The sequence below is a fragment of the Linepithema humile genome, chromosome 2 (assembly GCF_040581485.1).
Source record: "Linepithema humile isolate Giens D197 chromosome 2, Lhum_UNIL_v1.0, whole genome shotgun sequence".
NCBI classification, from domain to species: domain Eukaryota; kingdom Metazoa; phylum Arthropoda; class Insecta; order Hymenoptera; family Formicidae; genus Linepithema; species Linepithema humile.
Window position 1 is genome coordinate 10,496,702 of NC_090129.1, and position 25,151 is coordinate 10,521,852.

The window sequence follows — 25,151 nt, forward strand, 5'->3', positions numbered from 1 at the left end:
TCTCGTGGTATACGCCTCCTTTCCTCTTCTTACCGCATGCGCGGCAGCCGCTAGGCTCAAGTAAGGAGAGAAAAGAAGGCATATACCACGAGAATCGGCCGAAAAGATGAAATAATTCCGAGCTCTGATATATAATCATACTCTGCTAGATCTGTTTTTATATATAATAAGATAGAACATCTCATCTGATCATATACAGTTTAATAGCATTTTTATGTAGCCAATATATATATATATATATCATTATATCTGATATTAAATATAATCATATATCAGCTAAAAATAATATATGATCATATAAAATTACATATGTTATCAGATCTTTTCATAACTAAATATATATATTTACATGTCATCATATTAAACCATTTTTTCTCGGGAATGCTTACTTAGCGATAATCAGACCGATTTGGACTTACGCAATCCAGATCTGGTGATGCACGAAGAATACAAACAGAATGATTTTACATCGTGTGCAAAATAAGGTCATTCGTATTATCACTGATACAAGATGGAACCAACGTAATGGGAACTTACATGCGAATTTAAGCCAACCATCTGTTGATGAAATCATTAAGAAATTTGCAACATCACGCGAGAGTAGGTTGCGCAAACATATCAACGAAGAAGCCACACAACTACTATGTATAGACTCGAGACGCCTAAAGAGAAACAAACCACATAATCTGACCTTGTAAAGCAAGTACAAGGCCTGACCGTAGGTCATGTAAAACATCGGGGCCCAGATAATGATCTGGGATCCGACATACGTCAATATAACCTTTGCCATCAGTATTGCTTATTTAAACAGAGGTTTAAGATTGCAATAACCATAATAATTATAAAAAAAAATTGATTTATTTACTTTTCTTTTTTACTTTACTTTTTACTTTTTTACTTTTATTTTACTTTTCTTAATTACTTTCTATATACATATCTATTTTGTCTTATATATTATATTGCAGTCTTGCAATAGAATTTCCCAACATTTTTTATGCTTAAAGATCAAGAAAAACAATGCAGAATTGCTTTTTTACAAATTCGACAACCTTACTCCGACAGATGACATTGGCATTTTATTAATAAATTACACCATTTTTTTCGAGTAGTGTGTAATTTATTAATGAAATGCCATCTGCCGGAGTAAGACATAATAAAAGTCTCAATGAATTAATAATATGCACAGTAGAGCAGTTAAAATGTGATTATTTGTGACAAAATGTGTTTTTAAAATTAATTGTGAGATTTATTGATTTTTGTATTTGTGGGAGAATAATATTTTGCACATCGGACGTACGTCGATCCGAGCCGTATTAGAGGCGAGTCGACGGTTTATGTTGTTCTGACTATGTGTATTGTTTAATTTATGTGTGTATTATTCAACGAGGTCAGCGATGTTTTGAGGAGCGATGCTTTCGACCGACGATGACGATCTCGTTTTAAAGAGAGTCCGCGACCGTTGACGAGAGAACAATTCTGATCTTCTGTATCTTATAATTTTTACTTTAATAAATCTACTGGTTTTAAATAAAATAAATTAGTTAATAACCAACCAGAAATCCTACATATTCTAGATTACAACATTTTTATACAATTTAAAAGTTATTTTTTAATTTTAATAACCATTACTCCAACACAAGTATAAAAACATAACATTGAAGAAGCTGAGAATCTACAACAAAATTTTTCCAAATATTAATAAAAATTATTTTTGAGTGTTTTAGTAGTTCTAATAGTTCTGGATACCCGAAAAAAAATATATGATTATATAAAATTGCATATGTTATCAGATCTTTTTATAACTAATTATATATATTTACATCTGACCATATTATACCATTTTTTTCTCGGGTAATACTTAAGAGTTATTACTCTATTTATAAAGAAAATTTTTATTATATACCAAAGCGATCCGATCAATAGTTAAAAAGATGCAAAAAAATTTTAATACAAAGGAATTATTTAAAAACGTGTTTTCTTAATTGCCGGTCTGTTTGCTTTAATATTTTGAAAATTTGAAATTTAAATTAATTGCAGTTTACAGGGGAGGGGGGGGAGAGCAATTGCATCTTATTTTTTCCTATAAGTGCCCTGGTAGAAATTACCAGTTTAATGCCAAGACAGAAGTATAGGCCTCATTTGTTTGCCAAGACGTAGCCTATCTAAAAAAATTTAGAAGGGCTATAGTATGATCCAGAATGATATTTAGTCTTGGCGCTATGTTTAATCAGTAGCGTTCGCCAGTCTTTGCTGCCAGGAAAAAAAAGTTTGGGCCTTACTTGTTTACCAAATCATAGCCTATCTAAGAAAATTAGAAGGGATAGAAAGATAGATAGTGCTAATCCACAGTCTCAGTCGCCCCAGTATTGCGGTGAATCTGTGGCACTGGCACAATCATTTATGACGATTTCGTGTGTGGCCTCGACTAATTCGCCAGTATCACGCTCAAGTTGGTGAGTGACGAGCTAATCAAGGCCATAATAAAGTCCAGAGTGACTTTTCTACCAGGGTGGGGAAGATACTATAAAACCGCGAGAATGCTTCAGTAGTTTCAGTTGATCTTATATATACTGTTATGTTGCTACGCGAAAGAATAAAAAAGTATTTTTAATTATAATTTATTTATTCAAACAAATTAAGTAACAAAAAAAATGTAAAGAATAAATTTAATATATTAGGTCCTTGAATAAGTTCTCGCTGTTTCTTAAAAGATGGCGTAGCGGCACTCTGTGCATGGAATTTCGTACGGAAACGCATCAGCTAAGTAGTACTATATGTAACCTCAAATTCTAGTAGATACAGTTTACCACAGTGTCAACCACGCGTGTTTAATTACCTATTGCGAAAATGTCTACTTTTGTGCCAAATAAAGTGTTTTTGCGGGGAATTTTATTGCACTGCTTTATTCAAAAGAAATCTGCAGCTGAAGCACACAGAATTCTTGTTGAAACATATGGTGACAATGCTCTGTCGAATACGACATGCAGAGACTGGTTTAGGCGCTTTAAAAATAATGACTTTGACCTTGAAGATAAAGAACGTTCTGGAGCACCGACAAAGTTTGAAGACGAAGAAACCTAATGAAACTATCACGGGAGCTCGCTATCGACTTCAGATGATGCGTTTGAGTCGAGCTCTAAAAGAAAAGCGGCCACTATACGGGCAGAGACACGACAAAGTCATTTTGTTACATGACAATGCTCGGCCACATGTGGCAAAACCAGTCAAAACTTACCTGGAAACGCTTCAATGGGAAGTTCTACCTCACCCGCCGTATTCACCGGACATAGCCCCCTCGGATTACCACTTGTTTCGGTCGATGGCGCATGGTTTGAGCGAGCAGCGCTTCCATTCTTTCGAAGAAACCGAAAAATGGGTCGATTCATGGATTGCGTCAAAAGATGAATCGTTTTTTCGACGGGGGATTCAATTACTGCCAGAAAGATGGGAGAAAGTGGTCTCTAATGATGGACAATACTTTGAGTAAAGTTATTGTAAGCCTTATATTTTAAATTAATGTTTTTTTTTAACAAAAAAAACAGCGAGAACTTATTCAAGGTCCTAATAATATTAAAATAATAAAAAGCCAAAAATCCAATGCTTTCATTGTACCGTTTATTAAATCAATTTCAAGCAATTTCTGATTTATCTTTTTTAAATATTACATAACTCGTATTCAGGACATTCAGGACCAAGCCAGAAAATAGAAGAAAAGTTAAGAAGATTTCAATTTATTCAACAAAAAAATGATTATTACTTTAATGCTATTATGCATTTTTTTTATATTATTGTGCTATTATCTTATTCATCATGGAAGATTTTGGCAACTCATCGATCAAATACCAGGACCACCAACATTCTTATTAATTGGCAATACTCTTATGTGGTGCTCCAGTTTATTAGGCAAGTAAAATTATGTACATTTACAAATTAATAAATAGCATTTACAAAAAAGTATTTATTAGTAAAAGTATTGTTACGTACAAGGCATGTTGTATTGCAGTTACATTGTTGAGTAAGAAATTATAACATTGACGTTATATTACTGTTAGCTTATGTTTACTGGGTATATATATAAAAAAACAATTAGTAACTAAATAATAATACTGTATTTGTCGTAATACTTGCCTTATAAATTAAGTTTATTGAAATCTATACATAAGGATAAATAATTTTACTAACAAAGAACTGTAAATTCTGTACCTCTTATTGATAAATATGTGAAAATCCTTATGGCGTTTGAAAATTACGTGTAATTCTTGAAACTTATTTTGTTTATTAACATGACTCAGGATAGACTATAGACTGAACATACGTGAAAGGACAATATCAGGACAATCGAGTCTGAGTATTTGTAGACATTTATAAAAATTAAAAAGTATAGTTTTTATATATTTCCAATTCGAAATATCGTACATATTAAAAATGAGAATTATGTTAGATCTATTACGTTACCTTCACTAGTGAACAGGCCTGTCCCAACCAAGGATAAATAAATGTGTATATAAATCTTTTTCAAACATGTTCTGTCGGAATGTTTAATATTGTCTACAATCATATAAAAAATTATAGATAAATAATATAAAAAAATCCGCAAAAAGGGAGTGTAATTCATGTGTCATTTTGCTACAAGTGTAATTGTTTCTACAAAAATATGTCTAAGAAAATATTAAATAAAGTTAATTATTTTTTGAACAACTCTCTTTTGTATTAGACGGTAAACGTACAATTCCAAATACAAACTGTAAATATCGAATTATGTTATTTAACATTTATAAAACTCTAATATAATAATGAGAAATACATGCAGGGTGATTCTCATAAACGTACTTGTCATACATTATCATACATTAAATACAAAATATTTATATCCTTTTCAGTACGAAAAAAGCGGCTAGCTGTGTTGGATCTTCTGATAGCAATGTCTGACAATAACAAGATGAGTGATTTAGATATCAGAGAAGAAGTTGATACTTTATGTTTGCGGTAGATATCTGAAATTATTTATATTTATTAAATAATACCATAACAAATATATTTACAAAAAAATTTGTAAAGAGTTCAAAATACATGTAAAATCAAATTGCTTCATATAAAAGTGCTCATTTATATGAGCTATTCCATAAAATAATTATTCTTACTTTAATGTGATACAATAAACAACAATAATATTTTTTTGATTAATAGTCGTTAATAAAATTGAAATACAATTGTTAATTTTTTAATATATTCAAGTTCTGTTTTATACGGATACAAAGTGTTCAAAAATTATATAAAAAGAAAACTTTACAAATTTGACAATATTAAAAATATTTTAACTTGCTTTTTATTTCTGCAAAGTCTTTTTATACATACACGAGGAATTCAGAGGAAAAGTGGATCAAATCCGATATTATTAATTGTTAGAAAATTAGTTCTAAAATTAAAGTTGTTCTAATTGTGTGTACAGCAACATGTACACTGTTTTTCATAGTTTTTTTCAATTTTAATTTAAACATTTGCACTTTTAAATTATTCAGTAAAACCTGTTCAGATTTTTTTTAATTTATACATAAATTTAAAAAAGGATTCCACTTTTCTCTTCATATGTAGTCTATGTATAACGCAAAGGAATGAATAAAATATATTTTTCCCATTACAGGGTCACGATACAACGACAATATTTATATGCTTCACGATATTGCTATTAGCTGAGTATAAGAATATTCAGATATATCATAATTATATTGATTTTCAAACACATAGTAAATACTTCATTGATTATATTAATTAAATATATAATTAGTTAAATTTAATATTGTTTGTGTTTTTTGATAATATTAGAACAAATAGTTAAAATTACTGTAATAAATCAAAAAAGATATTAAGTAATCTGTTTAAATTTATAATTAAATAAAATTATTATGTATATAAATATGAAAGGATATATATATATATGTTTTGTATTCTGTGTGCGTCGCATAGATAATTCAATTAAAAGTGACACAAATACAAATCAAATAAAACGTGTGAAAATTTGTTTAATAATGTAGGATCGTGTCAGAAGTGAAATTAATGCAGTCATGCAAGAGAACAATGGAAAACTTATTACAACAGCATTAAATAGTATGTCATATTTGTAAAGATGTTTGAAGGAATCGTTAAGATTGTATCCTAGCACTCCTTATATAGTTCAAGTCTCGTGCAAAAATATAAAATTACGTGAGTAATTAATAAAAAATGTTTTATATATATTTTTACAAAACTACAAAAAAAATGTTATATTGATTGATATTATATTGATAAACTGACTAGTTCATAATTTAATATTAATTTTTTTCCAACGAAAATATTTCAAGAAAATAGTAAGTTATTGTATGAAAAAGCTTTTACTTAAATGAAATAATTTATATAAAAATATTCATTGTTACAATTTGAATAATTTTTAATTATCCTAATAAATTGTGTTTTGTGACATTTTCAGAATCATATATTTTGCCATCTGGAACAATAATACTTATTCCTATTAAAATGATTCACAGTTGAGATCATGGCGTTTTCAAAACACTGGTTACAAACTTTTTTGTGATAGTAACTTCTTGAGTTATGAGTTCTTAAAGTTTAAGTACCGCTGACATTAGTATTACTCAAGATGTACTTAAACTTGATTGCAATGAATTTTGCACGGATTGGACGAGCAACTCGATTTACTGTGTCTAGTGCGAATTGAAGATCTTTTAAATAATCAATAGGTTCCAAATAAAAGTTATGTATCAAAGAAGCTATTATGATCTTCAACTCCATCATGGCGAATCGCTGACCTATCATTAACCATAAAAATTAGAACATTAGAAATAATTTACATATTAGGAATTTAATATTGTAAATATTACCTATACAATTTCGCGATCCTGCACTAAACGGTAAATAGAAAAACGTATGACGATTTTGAATATTTTCAGGTAACAATCTGTCAGGATCAAAAACTTCTGGATTTGGCCAGAAATCCTGATTTCTGAATATTACCTATACAATTTCGCGATCCTGCACTAAACGGTAAATAGGAAAACGTATGACGATTTTGAATATTTTCAGGTAAAAATCTGTCAGGATCAAAAACTTCTGGATTTGGCCAGAAATTCTGGTTTCTGAATATTACCTATACAATTTTGTGATCCTGCACTAAACGGTAAATAGGAAAACGTATGACGAATTTCAATATTTTCAAATAAAAATCTGTCAGGATCAAAAACTTTTGGATTTGGCCAAAAATCTTGATTTCTGAATATTACCTATACAATTTCGTGATCCTGCACTAAACGGTAAATAGGAAAACGTATGACGATTTTGAGTATTTTTAGGTAAAAATCTGTCAGGATCAAAAACATCTGGATTTGGCCAGAAATCCTGATTTCTGAATCAGATTCTCGAGATTGACGCCTTCTTTTTTCTAGCATTGAATTGAATTTATAAATTGTTTGGTCAATGAACGTATTTTACAAATGTACGTAAGAATTAGACGAATTATATTTCGTTTTCCGACACAGATCCGATGGTAGACACATGGCCTTTAATGAGATCTCCAGGCCCTATATTGTGCATTGTTGCCACATATTTAATATTTTCATTAAAAGTTGGACCAAAAATAGTGGAAAAAAGGCCAGCTTTTCAACTTAATACAGCAATGATTTTATACAATGGGTTTCAAGTATTCTTTAGTATCTAATTAACATCTTTGGTAAGTATAATATTATGGTTCTACGTAAAATCTGTTAATGTTTAATATTATTAGATCAGATATTGTAAAAATTTTTAAAAAAGTGCCCTACCGCTGTTTGTATGTATTTTCTTTGTGACGAAGGTAAACGGTGGACATCATTACAGTAAAAAAAAAAAGAATCGAATGTTAACATCTAAGAACTGAAATCAATGAATTTTTTTACTACGCATCAAATTATTCTAGTTGATTTCTTTACATTCAGTTTTATTTATATTTAGATAATTACCTATGTCAAAACGTTAACTTCAATTAATTAATTTTTATCAAAATGTTGATTTTATAAATATATATTATTATATTCTCGAGTCATTTACACAATAATTATACTATCTAATACTTATTTTGAAGCTTTCACGATTCACATATCAAATGCTAAAGTAATATTTTTTGAAAATGAAATAATAGAAAGTGAACAAAGTACAATACATATTGTAACACGTTTTTCACTGTTTAATATTAAACATTAACAGATTTCACGTAGAACCATAATATTATACTTACCAAAGATGTTAATTAGATACTAAAGAATACTTGAAACCCATTGTATAAAATCATTGCTGTATTAAGTTGGAAAGCTGGTCTTTTTTCCACTATTTTTGGTCCAACTTTTAATGCGAATATTAGATATGTTACAACAATGCACAATATAGGGCCTGGAGATCTCATTAAAAACCACGTGTCTATTATCGGATCTGTGTCGGAAAACGAAATATAATTCGTCTAATTCTTACGAACATTTGTAAAATACGTTCATTGACCAAACAATTTTTAAATTCAATTCAATGTTAGAAAAAAAGAGGCGTCAATCTCGAGAATCTGATTCAGAAATCAGGATTTCTGGCCAAATCCAGATGTTTTTGATCCTGACAGATTTTTACCTGAAAATATTCAAAATCGTCATACATTTTCCTATTTACCGTTTAGTGCAGGATCACGAAATTGTATAGGTAATATTCAGAAATCAGGATTTCTGGCCAAATCCAGAAGTTTTTGATTCTGACAGATTGTTACCTGAAAATATTCAAAATCGTCATACGTTTTTCTATTTACCGTTTAGTGCAGGATCGCGAAATTGTATAGGTAATATTTACAATATTAAATTTTTAATATGTAAATTATTTCTAATGTTCTAATTTTTATGGTTAATGATAAGTCAGCGATTCGCCATAATGGAGTTGAAGATTATAATGGCTTCTTTAGTACATAACTTTTATTTTGAACCTGTTGATTATTTGAAAGATCTTCAATTCACACTGGACTTAGTAAATCGAGTTGCTCATCCAATCCGTGCGAAATTTCTTCCAATCAAGGTTTAAGTACATCTTCAGTAATACTAATGTCAGCGGTACTTAAACTTTGAGAACTTATAACTCAAGAAGTTGCCATTGCAAAAAAATTTATAATTAGTTTATAATTAGTGTTTTGAAAATGCTTTGATCAATCATCGCCAGCTACAAGATTATGCAATGACATATGGAGTCAGCGATCTGATATAGAGAATAGTTATAGAGAATAATTCTGCTTATAAGTCTTCGAATGTTTATAATTTTTTAATAAAGTATTTTTGGATATAAGTTTATAAGAACTTTTTTTATCTACTCCATCTCATTAATACATTGTATAAATTTAGCTCTAATCTTTACGGACATTCTGTATACTAAAAAAGGATTTGTAAAGATTGCCCTGATAGCACTGAAAGGTTTTAGTTATGTTACAGTAACATAACAAGGAAACCTTGCAACTGTTTCAGTTATGTTGCAAAAGGTTTCTGCAAGGTTATAACAACGTCAAAATGTCCGCATTGATTACATTTAAACATTGCAGAAACATATCAAGAAGCCTTCCAGAAATATTTCTGAAGTGTTATCCAAAATGTTTCTGAAATATCTCGGAAAGGTTGTTGTAATATCAAAATGTCCACTTTGATTTCAGTTGCAACATTGCAGAAACTTCTCAGGAATATATGTGACATGAATAAAATTGTCATTATAAACATTGAAACTTTATTTTAAAAAAACGATATAAATATATCTTATTATAATACTTATTATAATACTTAAAATAAAGATTAACTCTATACTACTCTGCAGATCCTTCCTTATCGGCAATAAAAATAGGGTTCTGATTTTTGCTGAAAATAAGAAAGTGGTTAAAACAAACATTTTACATTACAATATAGTGAAAATAATAATAAAATAATCTAAAAAAATGAAATGAGAGAAATAGTTTATTATATTAATATTTACATTTAGCTTAATATTTTTATATGTTGAGAATTAAATTTTGTAAAAGATTGCCAGAAGTAATAATTTGACGTAATAAATATGTGCTTTAAATTTCATAAGTGAAAATTTTTACTTACATTAGTGCAGATTTATAGTTATTATTATTTTTATACCGTACTTAATTGATACTAAGATACATTGTTAATTATTTTATTAAAAGATTTAGTTATTATTGGATTTTTAAGCACTTACTTTTTTTCTCCAGCATTCGTCCATGTCTTAATGTCGCTTGCACGAGCCACTTTGAAGCACAGTTTGCAATATCAGAATCTGTACAATTCTCGTATGTTAAACGTACAGCCTCTGGAACATTTATTAAAATTAATATTTTTAATATGATTAATAAATAGGTTTAGATGAAATCACCAATATATTTGTATGTAAAATTTGCAAACTTATTACGTTTAATACATTTCGACAAAAGCAAATCGTTAAAGCTCTTTTTCTTTGCCTTACCAGCTCAACTGTACTCCAAGGCGACTTTATTTGAAATAGTCTTTTTTAAAATGTTAATAATTAATTCGTCACTGTCACGTCCTCCAATTCTGTTAAAGGAAGTTGCCTGTAAAAACACAATTTTTTATTATATTATTGTAATATTTCTTTGCAAAAAAATTAATGTAACTTGTATATTAAAAAACTTCAATATTTTTAATGAAATGAATAAATATTTACCATTCGATTGAAAAAATCTTCATTTTCAAGATCACTTTCCATATTTTTAAGTTCCTCTTGGAATTTTAAAGGCAATGACACGAATTCTTCGAAAATTGACTTTTCTTTACTTTTCTGGTCACTGCAGTTGTTTTCATTCCTTTCTTCTAGTTTCTCGAGTCTGTCATCAATGGATTTTAATTTTGCATAAATTTGATTTAACTTTCGCAATATTTCTGGTAGTATATCTGAAAAAAGTAAACTAGAATACACTTTCGAACACAATACACAAAGGATGAGTTTATTTTCTTCGCCGAAAATTGATATAAATTTTTTAAAATTATTCACGTCTACGTCAAAACCATTAATCAAAATAAAAATATACATTTATTTTTAGCGACAAAAAATGCACAAAGTACACGTATTTAATTACTTCTTTAAATTTCTATCAAATATACGTAATTTTTATTAGACTTAACGTACAAAATTATAAATATATTATACTAACTTTTGTCCGAGACCGAAGTAAAGGAAATGCTCTTCTGGCTATCGTGTTCTTTATTTACAACTTCTTCATTTCTTGACGATAAATTATTGTTATTCTTAATTAAGGATTGTGGCACAGGTGGCAATGTCAGAAAATGCGAGTTAGTTGATTGTTTCTCATATTTTCCACTAATATTTTTATTATTGTTCGTATTTTCGACATCGGATGATGAAGAACAATTATCACTTTGAATCGTTTTGAGACGTCTTTTTTTACGCGAAATTTTTATATTTGATATTTCTAAATCAGAATAATTTTCGACAATTTTGACTTTCTCCATTCCGGATTTATATGTGTCTAAAAATGAATACAAATATATAACAATGTTAAAATCATAGTATTAAATAACATTACATTAAAATTGTAGAATAATAAACTCACTTGATTTTTCAAAAATTCGCAGAACACGGAATGTAGACCAGCTGCAGACAGGACTCATTTCTTCGATGATAGCTTTTCGAATTTTTTTATCATTGCAGATTGGCGGCCAATAACACATTGTATCATTGTCATATAGCCAAGATGTAGGAACTAATTGAAGTCCATTTTTAAACAAGACGATTGTAAATCGTGACATCTTCAATTTTCTATAAATATCCATGAATACAATAAAAACATAATAATAAGTAAATAATTATTTACGGATATCATATATTACTCAATTTTAGTTAATTCTACTGCAACAATTTATTTGTATATACACAATTTGAAAAAACAATTTGTTTTTCTATTAACAAAACTTAAATCGATATTTTATGAACGCAAGCTATTTTTATTATGAATTATGTATCTATTACAAATTGTTGCGCTACTGTGTTCATATAATATATATTTTATATTTAATTCAATAACAATAAAATAATAACACAATCTCGATTTGAAAAACAATGCTAAATTTAAAAATATTCTTAAAATATCCGCAAATGTATTTGATATGTCATTGTTATAAAGAATTATTATCATCATTATGAACAATACTTATATTTCAATTTTAAATGTAAAAGAAATTATCAAATTTTAGATTAAGTACAATTAAATTTTAAAATTAAGACAAATTTGTGCTTAATATTATTAAAAAAGTATATCCTATATATGTATAATTGGAAAAACGACACTTAAATTATTATTGTATGGCATTTTCCACAATTTAGCTTTAATTTTGTCGCATGACCATACACGTATGCGATCCTCTGTAATTACAACTTGAATGTTGAATACATTTGATTCGCAAGGAAGTAAATATAGATTTTTAACATACTTTAGTTTCTTACCAATAATTAATTTTTCATTATCTTCGGATTTTACAATGTTTAAAATTGAAACTACAGTACCGTTTTCAAGAAGTACCGAATTATTTTGCTCTTTCTCGCAATGGATCAAATATGAATGAGTTTCAAGAACTTTAAATTCAGATCTAAAATTATGTCCATCAATGAGAGGTCCAGTTTTGTATGGTTTCTTTAAACGTATTTTATTACAAAATCGATCCCAATTTGAAATTTTTGAATCAAGTATTTCCATTTCAGCGTATCGTTTTACCAATTGCTGAAGTGGTTTATCTGGTTTGCGGATTAATGTTTTAATATAAGTCATGTGATTTTCGAAAAAAAATGCACTAAACTCATCTAGGGGTCCGTACTTTCGAACATCTGCGCAAATGTGTAATAAATTATGAATGTTATGAGAAACATATTCTGGGCCATATATTTTTGTAAAAGTACTGACAAAATATTGTAATAAATTTTTGACGTAGTCTATATGAGCTGTATTTTTTTGACAGAACTGGGTTCGCAAGTATTGTTATCGCAACATGTAAACTTAAAAAATTTTCATATATACTTTTTTTAAAACATTTTTTAACACAACTGGACCGGTATAAAGAAGAAACTGTCGAAATTCATTTGCTTTCCAGAGCCTAAAATCGTTTAATGATCTTGGTCTTCGACGATACTCAAACGGCACTGTATTTTGTAAGTTAACTAATGTGTCCAAGATTATTTTTATCATTTGGTGAGATAATTTAACCGAATGCGGTCCTATATTCCAAAGTAAAATTAATTTTTTGACTACTCCTAAACACACTAGGTGCATGTAGTCTAAAGGTACATCGGTCACAGGTTTAAAATTAGGTATGTTTTGGAAAATTGTTTTCCCAATCTGATAATCTGTATACCTATTATTTATAAAGTCTTCGTCGGTTCTTAAAATAGCGCAGTTATTATGTACTATAGGGAAACATATTCTATTACGAATATACTGCTCTCGAATAGTACACTTAGAACAACTATTGTAAGCATTGTGATTTTTTACATTTAAAATGAATGCCTTAGCTGGAGCATCGCATATCAAACCATGTATTTTAATTTCAACTTGTTGTCCATTATAATTTAATGGATTGTTTGTTAAAAATGTCGCCTCGTCAATATACTTTTGCACAAATATATTATTACTGTCAGATTTTGCTTCGCCATAATATGCTCCTACAATGTACATCAATTTTCAATATCAGGAATAAGAGGCGGAAAGAGCCGTTGTAAGGTGTTCGTGCATAAATTCAAATTATATTATGAATATAAATTACATTTAAAATCAAACGTTTCTGTCTATGTTAGGCCTTCCTCAGTGACATTACGAAAAATTACAAAATAAAAACATTGTCTTGATAGTCGAAACATTAAAAAATTAAATAAATAAAAACTATAAGCTACGCAGTGATTTCTTCTTAATAATTAGAATCCAATGTGAGAAGATATACAATTGGAATTCTAATGAAAGAGCCAGAGATAGATTTTGCCCCATGATTCGGCTTCAACACTTATGATAAAATATTTCATTACAACTTAAAAACCGAAGTGTTAAAATCATAAGGAATAAATGTGTTAACTTGGTCAAATGGTCGAAAAGGTAATGTGCCCAAAGAATTATCCGCACAAAGTTGTCACAACTTTTTAACACTTCGGTTTTTAAGTTGTAACAAAATATTTTATCATGAGTGTTGAAGCCGAATCATGGGGCAAAATCTATCTCTGGCTCTTTCATTAGAATTCCAATTGTATATCTCCTCACATTGGATTCTAATTAATAAGAAGAAATCACTGCGTAGCTTATAGTTTTTATTTATTTAATTTTTTAATGTTTCGACTATCAAGACAATGTTTTTATTTTGTAATTTTTCGTAATGTCACTGAGGAAGGCCTAACATAGGCAGAAACGTTTGATTTTAAATGTAATTTATATTCATAATATAATTTGAATTTATGCACGAACACCTTGCAACGGCTCTTTCCGTCTTTTATTCCTGATTATTGTTAATTTTGGAGCCTATTACTAATTATAAATTGTTACATCAATTTTGTTTCCGAATCACTACATAATATAGGCCACAAAGAAGCTTTACTAGATTTTGTAATTAGAGGCCATCAATATTTATAAAAACCCTAAGAACTTTTGTTGAGCCTATAAGTTGCACATGTTCGTGTAGCATCTTCTTAAGAGCTTTCTCAAAACCAAAATGATAATACTGCATTTCTGCAGGAATACATTCGACATTTCTCGGAGTGTTCAGAAAAGTGCGAAGATCTTTTGGAAATGGATAACTTGTATGTTTCCGTAAAACAACTAATAGTTCTGAAAGAGTCTTATGCGATACTCGACATCTTGCATACCAACGACACAGATCATTCTTGAAATCACTGTAATTTTCAGCATTTGCATTATCTATTTCATTCGCAGATTTATTTACAGAATTGACTCCGTCAGTATTACTTTCTGTTAGTGATTTATTCTCTTAATTTATCATTAACTCAACATCATTAGGTGACTCTATATTACTAAGATCATTTGGCTCTTCATCAATATTGCACAAATTATCAACATTGTCATCATTTGCAACAATATTCGAATTGGCTATGTTGGTACTATTATTTTGATTTTGACGAACATTATCTGCTCTTAAATGCTCGTTACCAGAAGATAAGTGGTGAGAATATCTCGGTATAGAGTGCAATAAATTATTTATATCGGTCGCCGTATTTTTCTTAATTAGTCGTCGAATATGACGTTTCGAATAAGAAGAAAATATTTTTCTTTTATTATCCATTATAAAATAAATATGTACTTACTAATGGATTAACATAAATGTAATTCAATGTGCAGTGGCAAACGACTATATGAAAACGATTATATCTGCAATAATTAATATATACAAGATACATTATAATGCTTGCTTTTAAACAATTTTAAAACAATTTTCTTATACACGAGGAGGGAAATATAATATATTAAATTGCTTAAACATATCTTTTCGTTTGACAACTTATCTTCTTGTTCTTCGTGCACTAAATGTTAAAAAATATTTGCTCCAGTAATATCACTGATAATAACACTGATAATAATCCGGTAGCATGCGATAGCATGTAGATGGGATAATGCACACCGTAAGCGCGATCGCGTATTTATCGCGATTATTAATTTTTTAATAAATAATCGTCGTAGCTAGGATACACAAATAATTGCACTCTGAGAAGTCTCAGAAACCTTTCAAAATCTTTAATTTCGTAATGTTGCAAAATATTACATTAAGGAGACATTTCAATAAAGTTTCCATCCAGCACATTGCAGAAACATTTCAAATTTAATGTTTCAATAATGAATGTCTCAGAAATATAACAAATGTAATGATATACAATTGAGACACTTGTAATATCTCTGCAATGTAACTAAAACCTTTTGTGCTATTAGGGTATAGACTCCATGAACCATTGTGACGTAGTTTATAAAGTAACATGTCACGATTGTGATGCGAGTTATGTGGAACAAACAAAAAGAAAAGAAAATTAAAAACTAGAATAAAAGAACACAAATCTGATATAAATAAAAAAACGGAGTCTCCGTCAGTTATATCTTACCACAGGTTAGAACTAAACCATGAGATGGATTGGGAAAATATTGAAATATTAGATAAGGAAATGTCATATAACAAAAGACTAATTTCCGAGATATTACACATTAAAAGACAAAAAAGTGGTCTTAACAAGCAGAGTGACACTGAGCTATTGCCAAACATGTATTTGCCAGTATTCAATCTGTTCTCTGCCTAAATAATATTCTCCCACCAAGTTTCTCCTTCTCAGCTAAAGTTCTTATTTGGGCCTTCAATTAGTTTAGTTTACCATGTCCTCCCAGATCATACGGACTATTTAATAGCAGTGTAGGCAGACTGCCTGGAGACTCACTTTTTTGTTTAAATTGACTACTCTTAATTTGTTCGTAAAAATTATGGCGACACATCACAAGAATTTTCGGCTGTTGTGCATTGAGATGAGAATTAGTTTATGTAAAATTATTATAATAAGAATATTACAATGTTCAAGGTTGACGTTTTTTTCTTGCTATATTTTAGATTAATGGTATTTTATTACAAAAATCTCAATTTGATAACACAACGAGAAATAATAATTTTGTAAAATATGGACATTTTACTTCTTCCTTATAATTTGGAGGTTTACTATTTTGATATCGAGTATGACATTGAAGAAATGGCTTTCAGCAATCGGTTAAAAAATTTTAAAATGTAACGAGATTAATTGATGTTTTACTGTTTTATGTTCATATAAGTCTGCGCTCAGTAATGTTATTTTAACAACTGTTATTTTTTATAAAATGTTAATTAAATAGTTTGTACTGAAGATGACCACACCCAATGGTCGAAACGTATATTAAGAGGATGCTGGAGTTACCGCCCGCTAAACAATATTTTGTTGCAGAAACGTTTTTGTAACATCACAATATAGTCATGCGACGTTTTACGTTTTGTTGCATAAACGTTTTAGTAACGTTTCAGGAACCAGAAATGTCCTGATTCAATTACCTCCCGTACGAAAAAAAACTACAGAAAACTATTTAAAAAAACTATTAAAAAACTATTGAGAAAACTATTAAAAAGTATTGAAAAACCATAGGAACACTATTAAAAAACTATAGGATCACTATTAAAAATCTGTTGGAAAACTATATGAAAACTACAGTTTTCAACTCAGCAGTATTTTCGTCTCTAATAGTGCTGAATATTATTAGCAAAACTATTAAGGATAATATTGAATAAACTTTTAGAAAATTCTAGTTTTAATACAAACAAATTGATATTGAGAATAACTGAAAAATAAATTATTGAATTATCAGTAGTTTTGCAGAAGATCCAATAATTTTTGTACATACTTCTTTTATTTAATTAACAATGAGTTTATTATAGATATTTTTAGATTTACGGATATAAGTGAATTTCATAATAAATAATTATTTCTTTGTGATAATTTATTAATTAAAAAAACAGATGCAATCGTAATTAATATAGATACAACTACATTATTATTTATGTCAAATGTGTGTGTATACATATATGTATACCTATCCATATATATTATTACAAGTATTTTATTCTTAATCCGTTTCCAAAGTATTGACCAGAGGAATAATGCATAATTTATTATCTTTGTAAGGAATATAAACGCATTTTTTACGTATAGCAGAAAGAAAATTACAAACATCATTATTTGTGTGTCGGGCAATAAATGAAAACATTTTCGAAGATATAGTTTTATATTTACAAACTTCTTCATCAATGATTTGTAACTATTTACCAAGAACTATATACTTCTTAGTTTGCAAGTCTGACGTCTTAAGTAAAATTAAATCTGAAATAATCATCAATGACCGATTTTCTAATAATACTGTACTGTTATTTCTTTTGATGAGGCGAGAATATTTAAAACTGTGATATAAAGTATTATTATATGTAAACCTTTGAAATGACTGGACATTGTTTTCAATTGTTTCTTTTAAAAACTGTTCAATCAATAATTTTCGTCTTAAGGATAGCTGCATTTCTGTCGATTTTCCAAATATTCTTAATTCATCTCCAAATTCAATACATTTCATAATTTTAGTTTTCTTCGTTATATATCGGAATATAGCTTTTCCCTGAACACTACAGTTTGGTCTATTGAAAATTTTACATTGTTGTTTAATATATCTTAATCTGGAATATAATTTACAGATTTGCAAAGGTATACATTGAGTTCCATGAAATAAACTTGCTATAATGCCATTAAAATGTTCAAAAGGAAACGCTGACCAAGCCCAAATAGCACCGTAATTTCTTACATACTCTGGTATGTGAAGCAATAGGTATACATTGTATTTCATATACTCCTTTCCGTACAACGACTCCACATTTAAAACGAATTCGCGAAGTGCTATTTTTGCTTTAAATAACTCGTCTTCTTCAATTTTTGTTTTTGAAAAAATATTTATACTGTATACAAACAACAACCAATGTTTAATATATTTCTGTGGCATTAAATCTTTTAGACAAATCAGCGAATAATACAATAAAAAATATTTCCAATCATTTGCTTTAAATTTACTATCTTTCATTGATTGTGGAGTTCTCGTAATTTCACAAGGAGGTTGAATAGCAAGTAATTTTTCGTTGAATTCAGTGATTTTAGAACCTAAATACCAATCTTTATTGTTATTTTTGGAATCAAACAAAGACGTACTGAACAATTTTGTGACACCCAATAAACACGAATGCATGTATTCTGGTGGAAATGAATGAATCACATCAAAAGTAGGCAGAAGCATTGTAATAGAAGGCCCCTTAACACCTTTTACTGCTTTCCGTTTTTCAACTGCCCTTTCAACATATATGTTATGTTTTGTTATCGTATGCATTACTCCCTTACCACCTGGATATACTCGTGTGTACCCCCTTCCAATAGCAATGTGTTCTCCTTTATTAAGACAATAAGAGCATCCATATTTTCCATTAAATTGTTTAATATTTTGAATCAAAGGTCGAGCAACTGAATCAACTGGTGAGAAAAGCGTATAAACTTTAATCAATATAGGTTCTTGATGGTTGAATGTATTACATTCAATTCCATTAATATGTAACTCAAGAAGTTCGTCTATAAATGGTCTAAGAAAAAGTTCCATAGGTGGTTTCTCAGAATTGAACCATAATCCACACAAAGTAAAATATTATCACGTCTAATTCTATAAGGTAATTCGTTAATAGATACTTGGATAGGCCATATAGAATATTTTGACGAATTAAATATTTCTACGCCATCTGTATTCCATTGAATACTAATGTCTTGATCAGAAATAATATTTTTTTCTCTCAACTGATAATATATGTTTCCATTTATAACATTGCTTTCATATGACATTTTTCTAAAATATGTAAATAACTTTGTGTTTACTAGTTCTATTAATTGTTCCTTCAATGGAAGATGATAAAAATAATTAAATTGTCTTTGCAATCGACGACGATTGTAAATTTTTTCGCAATTTTTGCATTCCACTCTGTTGCAGTTTTCAAACTTCAATATTATTAAACATTTTGGACAAAAGTAATATATATTAGCTTGTACCTTTGGAAACGTTTTAAGAAAATGATACTTCGAATTGTATTGCGTATGTGGCAAATGGCAATCTACAATTTTAAGTAAAGTTTCCAATCCTACGTCCGTCATTTTGTTTCGAATAGCTGTTCCCATAATTAATAATTGGCTTTCTTCTTTGGTCAAATTACATCCTTCATATATGGGAATATATGTATTATATCCGTATTATATCCTGCAAAAAAAATTTTATACATATACATTAAATATACATCCATGTTATGATGAATGTTATTCTTACTGAATGCATATTCTGGAAAAACAAAAAAATAGTTTGTAAAAGCAAAGCATTTATATTATTTTAAATAATTGTAGGTTATTTATTTTCTGAAATAGGAATTATATATATATATACTTCTTACATTGTATGTTGCCTTGAATTTATTAATTGTGATAAATTTTTTTTATTACTATTTAGTTTTATAATTCTCTATTTCTTTAATGTTATATTCTCAATGCCAATATAACATTTATTTCAATAAAATAGTAGTTCTAAATAGTGAATTTCTTGAAATTACCTGTATTTGATTCTCATATTCTTCGTTGTCTTCATTACTTTCACTATTGCTTTTATTTTTGTGAATATCTACATTATCATTATTATAATTATCACTGTTTTCATCTTCAGAATAATTAAGATAATTTTCTTCTAAATTATTTTCATTTTCACTGGAGAAGTCAGAATCAGCTTGACTGCTGTTTGATTCTCCTAAGCTTCTTCTGCTTACAATTGTCTCATTGTCACTGTCAATTCTAATTGCATTATCTTGGAATTGATTACTATATTCTTCAATATCAATAGTAGAATCATCATTGTCTTGGATATCATGATTCCTCGTATTTTCATTGTTAGAAAGTTTATCGGAAATTGGAACCTGTAATAAATAATTGAAAAAAATAACAATAAAGCTTTATTTTATTATAAAATAATTAAATAATTAAATAGAGATTATTCATATAAATAGTCATTGAATGTATACTGCATTCAATGAAAGTTATCACTAAGTTTATGTCAAAAACATGAGAATACAAGTTTATACAAATAAATTTTCAATACAATGTTTTTTTATTTAAATAGATAATATAAATATATAATCTAACCTCAACTTCTACTATTCTTTGTTTTTCTCTTCCTGCTGAAAAGCGAGCTCGACGAGAACGAATGGTTGTCACAGGTATTTCTTCTACAATGTCGACCAAATACTTTTTATATGGTCCTCTTGATGTATTAGTCATTTTTTATGTTATTTTATATCTCAAAACTTAACTAATATACATAATAAATTGAAAAAATATATCAAACAATATTATTATTTATTCACTGCACGTGGACACGAGATTTCACAATTACAACATTTGTCGCCATTGCCGGTAAACAACATGGACAAAAGAACAGATAGTAATGTGCGGTGTTGTCAGCAGGTTATGAGCGGCCAATGAGAATAAGTGTCCTCATTGAAAATTATAATTCTATTTAGGACATGTGACCATGCACAGCCAATACGCGGACGCTATGTCATCAAAGAGCGCTAGCAACCAATCAGCGCAGCGGCAAGAATCGCGAGCGCTACTGAGTAAGATTATACCTTGCAATTGTTTCTGGTCACTCGTGTGTTGTGTTCTTATTCTCTAAGTCAGATTTATAATATTGCGGTGAATGTGTATAATTGTCAACAGATCTTAGCAGATTATAGTAGTTATTATAATATTATAATAGCAACTGCTTGCAAAACAATAGTAAAAATAAATGATAACGACTGTATTCTGCTTGAATTTGTTAACGAGGATAAAAAGATAGCAATTGGTTATCAAGATTGGCTTCTGCAAAAAGTCACAGAAAAAGAAGAATTTGCCAGATTAATCGAAAACAATATTGAAGTTGAAATAAAATGGCCTAATTGCGACATTGCACCGACATCAAATATGAAAAAATTATTGAAAACGTGTCAATGGCAGGTGGTTGTGGTTAAGTTACTTGCTTTTGGAGGTAAGTAATAAGTATAATAATTTAATATTATTTATTGTAGATATCTATACTTTCGATTAATAGACTGGCATATGTACATATAGATATATAAAGAGAGTTTCGATAGATAGTTGTATTTTATTATATATGATCACCATTTTTTTTAAATTAACTTTGGTTAAAGTTATAACCATAATTTTAATTGAATTGTACGCAGGGCTTAATTTCTAAAAAAATAAGAACCGGAACGCATGAAAAAGATATTTCTTCTTCTGATATTTATTAAATAAATATTAAATTTCAGATTAAAAAAAAATTGAAACGCCATTCCGGTCAAAATTAAGCCCTGATTGTATGTGTATCTTTAAGATAATATTTGTTGAATAATTGTATTAAAATTTTTCTGATTCTAATTTTTAAGAATGGGTAAAAATGTGCGAGTATAGAGATAATTTAACAGAATATGGCGTATTACAACCAACCAAAGAAGCTCGAAAAATAATACGAAGAAAAGAATGGAGTGATGATGATGAAAATAGTGAAATACGTTCAAAGAAAAAAATGGTTAATTTTATAAATAACATATAACTTTAAATACTAATATAAATACGTTTATATTGTATAATAATTTTGAACTTTTTTTGAATATAGAACAAAGTTGGTGTAACAAAAAATGAAATTAATGAATCAAAATCATTACAATTACTTAAAGAATTAAAAACATTTAAAAGAGCTCCAATTGAAGTAAATATTTATTTTTATGTTTTGAAATAGGAAAAACAATAATCTAAAGTTTTCAAAAGTAATGATACGATTTCTTCCTCTTTTGTAAATAGATTGACTATGGAACATCTTCAGATGAAGAAAATTATTCCAAAATGTCAAAAAATGATTTGAGTGTGAAGAATGACTTATTGAAGTTCGAAAATGAATCGTTAAAAAAAGAAAACGCTGCACTACGGGTTACTCTACATTCCTTAGAAAGTTTGTTATTCATTATATTATAACTCGTACACTGTTATATTAATTCATCAGAAACTGAATTTTTTAATTTTAGAAATTTTAGTACATTTTGTATTTTGTCATTTGTACATTAAGAGAGTATTTTCCTATGTCATTAAGTATTTAAATATCGTAAATTTGTACCATTTTTTCTTTATTTATAACTTTTTTATATTTGATTTTTAGATCTGCCAAAGATGAAAGACATGACGGAAACTGTTCTGAGCAATTTGGAGAAGATTAATGAAAATGTTCATTTGGTAACACTTATAAAATTGTATATTAAAATTTTTAATAACTTTCTGTTTAATCAATTAATAATATACGTTAATACTTAAATATATACGTTAAATATATACGTTAATAATAACGTTTATTTAATTATAGTTTTTGGGTAAAAATCTTCTGGAGACTGCACCTTCAACTTCAAAACTCAATCCTACTACTAATTATAAGGTTAGTTTCCCTTCTCACAAAGTAACATATTTTTCATAAATGTTTCAAGAATATATGACATGATTTTAGTAATATTACAGAATAGTAAAAATATTGAAATAATAATTATGTATAAATAGTACTTTTAATATTTATCTGTATCGCTTTAATTTAATGTTATTCTGAATGCAAAGTATAATAATAATATATGCTTCTCTATTAATTGAAATTGTCACATTTAATAAATACCTTAAATATATTTAAACGAAACTTTAGTTTAGGAAAATGAAATACATTTGAAAGCTAATTATGAAATTATTATAGTTTACAGATAAACGAAGTTCTGAATCGCGAGTTGATGAAGAGCCTATTCCCTATTTTACTAATGAGGTTCGTTCTTAATATCAAATTTTGTTCCAAACATCATAATATATATTTCAAGCTATAATTTTTAATGTTTCTTTACGCTACTGATTGGTATAATCTAATGTTTTCTTCTAATATATTTGTAGAATACTATAGATGAATGCAGCGACAGAAGATTCAATATGCCCAGTAAAAAGTCATCTAATGATGTGAGTTATCTAATGATTATTTATTTTAATTAAAAGTATGTTTATAAAAACTATTTGTATTATTTAATTTGTATTATTTATTTGCACGAAAAACAGATTGATCTCGGCGGAAAAGGCAAATATTTTCTCAATGCCTCTTTAATAAGAAATTGCAACAAAAGTAGCGTATCACAATATACGTGCGATTTGCTATCAGTTATGTTTACTAAAGAAGAATTAGCATCTTGTAGCTTAACGGGAAAAATCCCAAATACTATGAAAGGTACAGCTACTAAAGCTAAGCCGCGTCTCGATCCAAATCGCATCGAAGCAATTGAAGGTAAAGATACAAATATAACAGTTTATTAAATAATATAAAGACTGGAACATTTTCGTACTGTCTGAATTTGATCTTATATAATCTTTTACTTTAAAAGTTTACTGCGCGCGCTGTCTGGTTAATTTGTGTTTTATTTCGAATACTGCATACTTTTTCTCAGCAGAAAGATTTTTATAAATGCAATTTGACATAAAATTCAATAAAAATATTTCTTGTAAAAACCAGTCTTCACTATTTATTATTATCAAAATAAGATTTGACATGCTTCTAACATGCCTTGATTTTGTTAAAGCACATGTATTTTCAAAATTTGAGTGTACGAAGGATAGTACAAAGCTGTTCAAACTTGCAATACGGCAAAAGTGCAATAATGCTGTACCTCGGGCATCAAAAACTCATCAGAATCATTAATGTAACGTTGAACTACATTTTTATTTTAGTTTTTTGGAATTGCCAGTATAAAAGCTGGAAGTATATCAGTTCCGGATGTGTCACCTTGACATTTTTTTTTATAATAAAATATATAATATTTTAACTTTTAACTATGTGCCAATTTAATTTCTGCGGATAAATTATTTTATATAAGTTTTGCCAAATATTATAATCAAATGTTATTAAAAAATAAAAGTTTATAATATTTTATATTATACAAATTTTATATATAAATGTAAATTATATAAAGTTATAGAGAATAAATAATATTTCATTAATACACATGTCTTATAATAATATTTATTAACTAACAAATATTTATAAATCATATTATGTGTGTATTACATACACACATTTGACACAAATAATAATGTAGTTGTATCTATATTAATTATGAGTGATTGCATCTGTTCTTTTAGTAAATAAACTTATTACAAAAAATAATTATTTATTATGAAATTTACTTATATAGTTACCTATTATTAAATATCTATTATAAACTCATAGTTAATTAAAAGAAGTAAAAAAACTATTGAATCTTCTGCAAAACTACTGATAATTCAATAATTTATTTTTCAGTTATTCTCAATATCATTTTGTTTGTATTAAAACTAGAATTTTCTAAAAGTTTATTCAATATTATCCTTAATAGTTTTGCTAATAATATTCAGCACTATTAGAGACGAAAATACTGCTGAGTTGAAAACTG

General features: G+C 28.1%; 2 protein-coding genes and 1 long non-coding RNA gene across 3 annotated transcripts; 2 read left to right on the top strand and 1 right to left on the bottom strand.

Annotated features, from left to right (window-relative positions):
* Positions 1–2,658: 2,658 nt before the first annotated feature.
* On the top strand, positions 2,659–5,668 carry LOC136997948 (uncharacterized). Its single transcript, XR_010888488.1, has 3 exons — positions 2,659–3,903; positions 4,881–4,986; positions 5,642–5,668. It is a non-coding gene; the product is annotated as an uncharacterized lncRNA (long non-coding RNA).
* Positions 5,669–17,494: 11,826 nt separating this feature from the next.
* On the bottom strand, positions 17,495–21,305 carry LOC105679692 (putative uncharacterized protein DDB_G0274535). The gene is made up of 3 exons (XM_067348715.1): positions 20,815–21,305; positions 20,232–20,588; positions 17,495–19,888 (listed from the first exon to the last, which is right to left on the bottom strand). The coding sequence occupies exons 1-3, from the start codon at positions 20,947–20,949 to the stop codon at positions 19,871–19,873; spliced, it is 510 nt and encodes a 169-aa protein (XP_067204816.1). The 5' UTR covers positions 20,950–21,305; the 3' UTR covers positions 17,495–19,870.
* On the top strand, positions 21,292–24,781 carry LOC136997684 (BEN domain-containing protein 6-like). Its single transcript, XM_067348714.1, has 10 exons — positions 21,292–21,700; positions 22,101–22,243; positions 22,331–22,423; positions 22,516–22,663; positions 22,868–22,941; positions 23,069–23,137; positions 23,441–23,506; positions 23,629–23,691; positions 23,788–24,010; positions 24,303–24,781. The coding sequence occupies exons 1-10, from the start codon at positions 21,637–21,639 to the stop codon at positions 24,419–24,421; spliced, it is 1,062 nt and encodes a 353-aa protein (XP_067204815.1). The 5' UTR covers positions 21,292–21,636; the 3' UTR covers positions 24,422–24,781.
* The last annotated feature ends 370 nt before the right edge of the window (positions 24,782–25,151 follow it).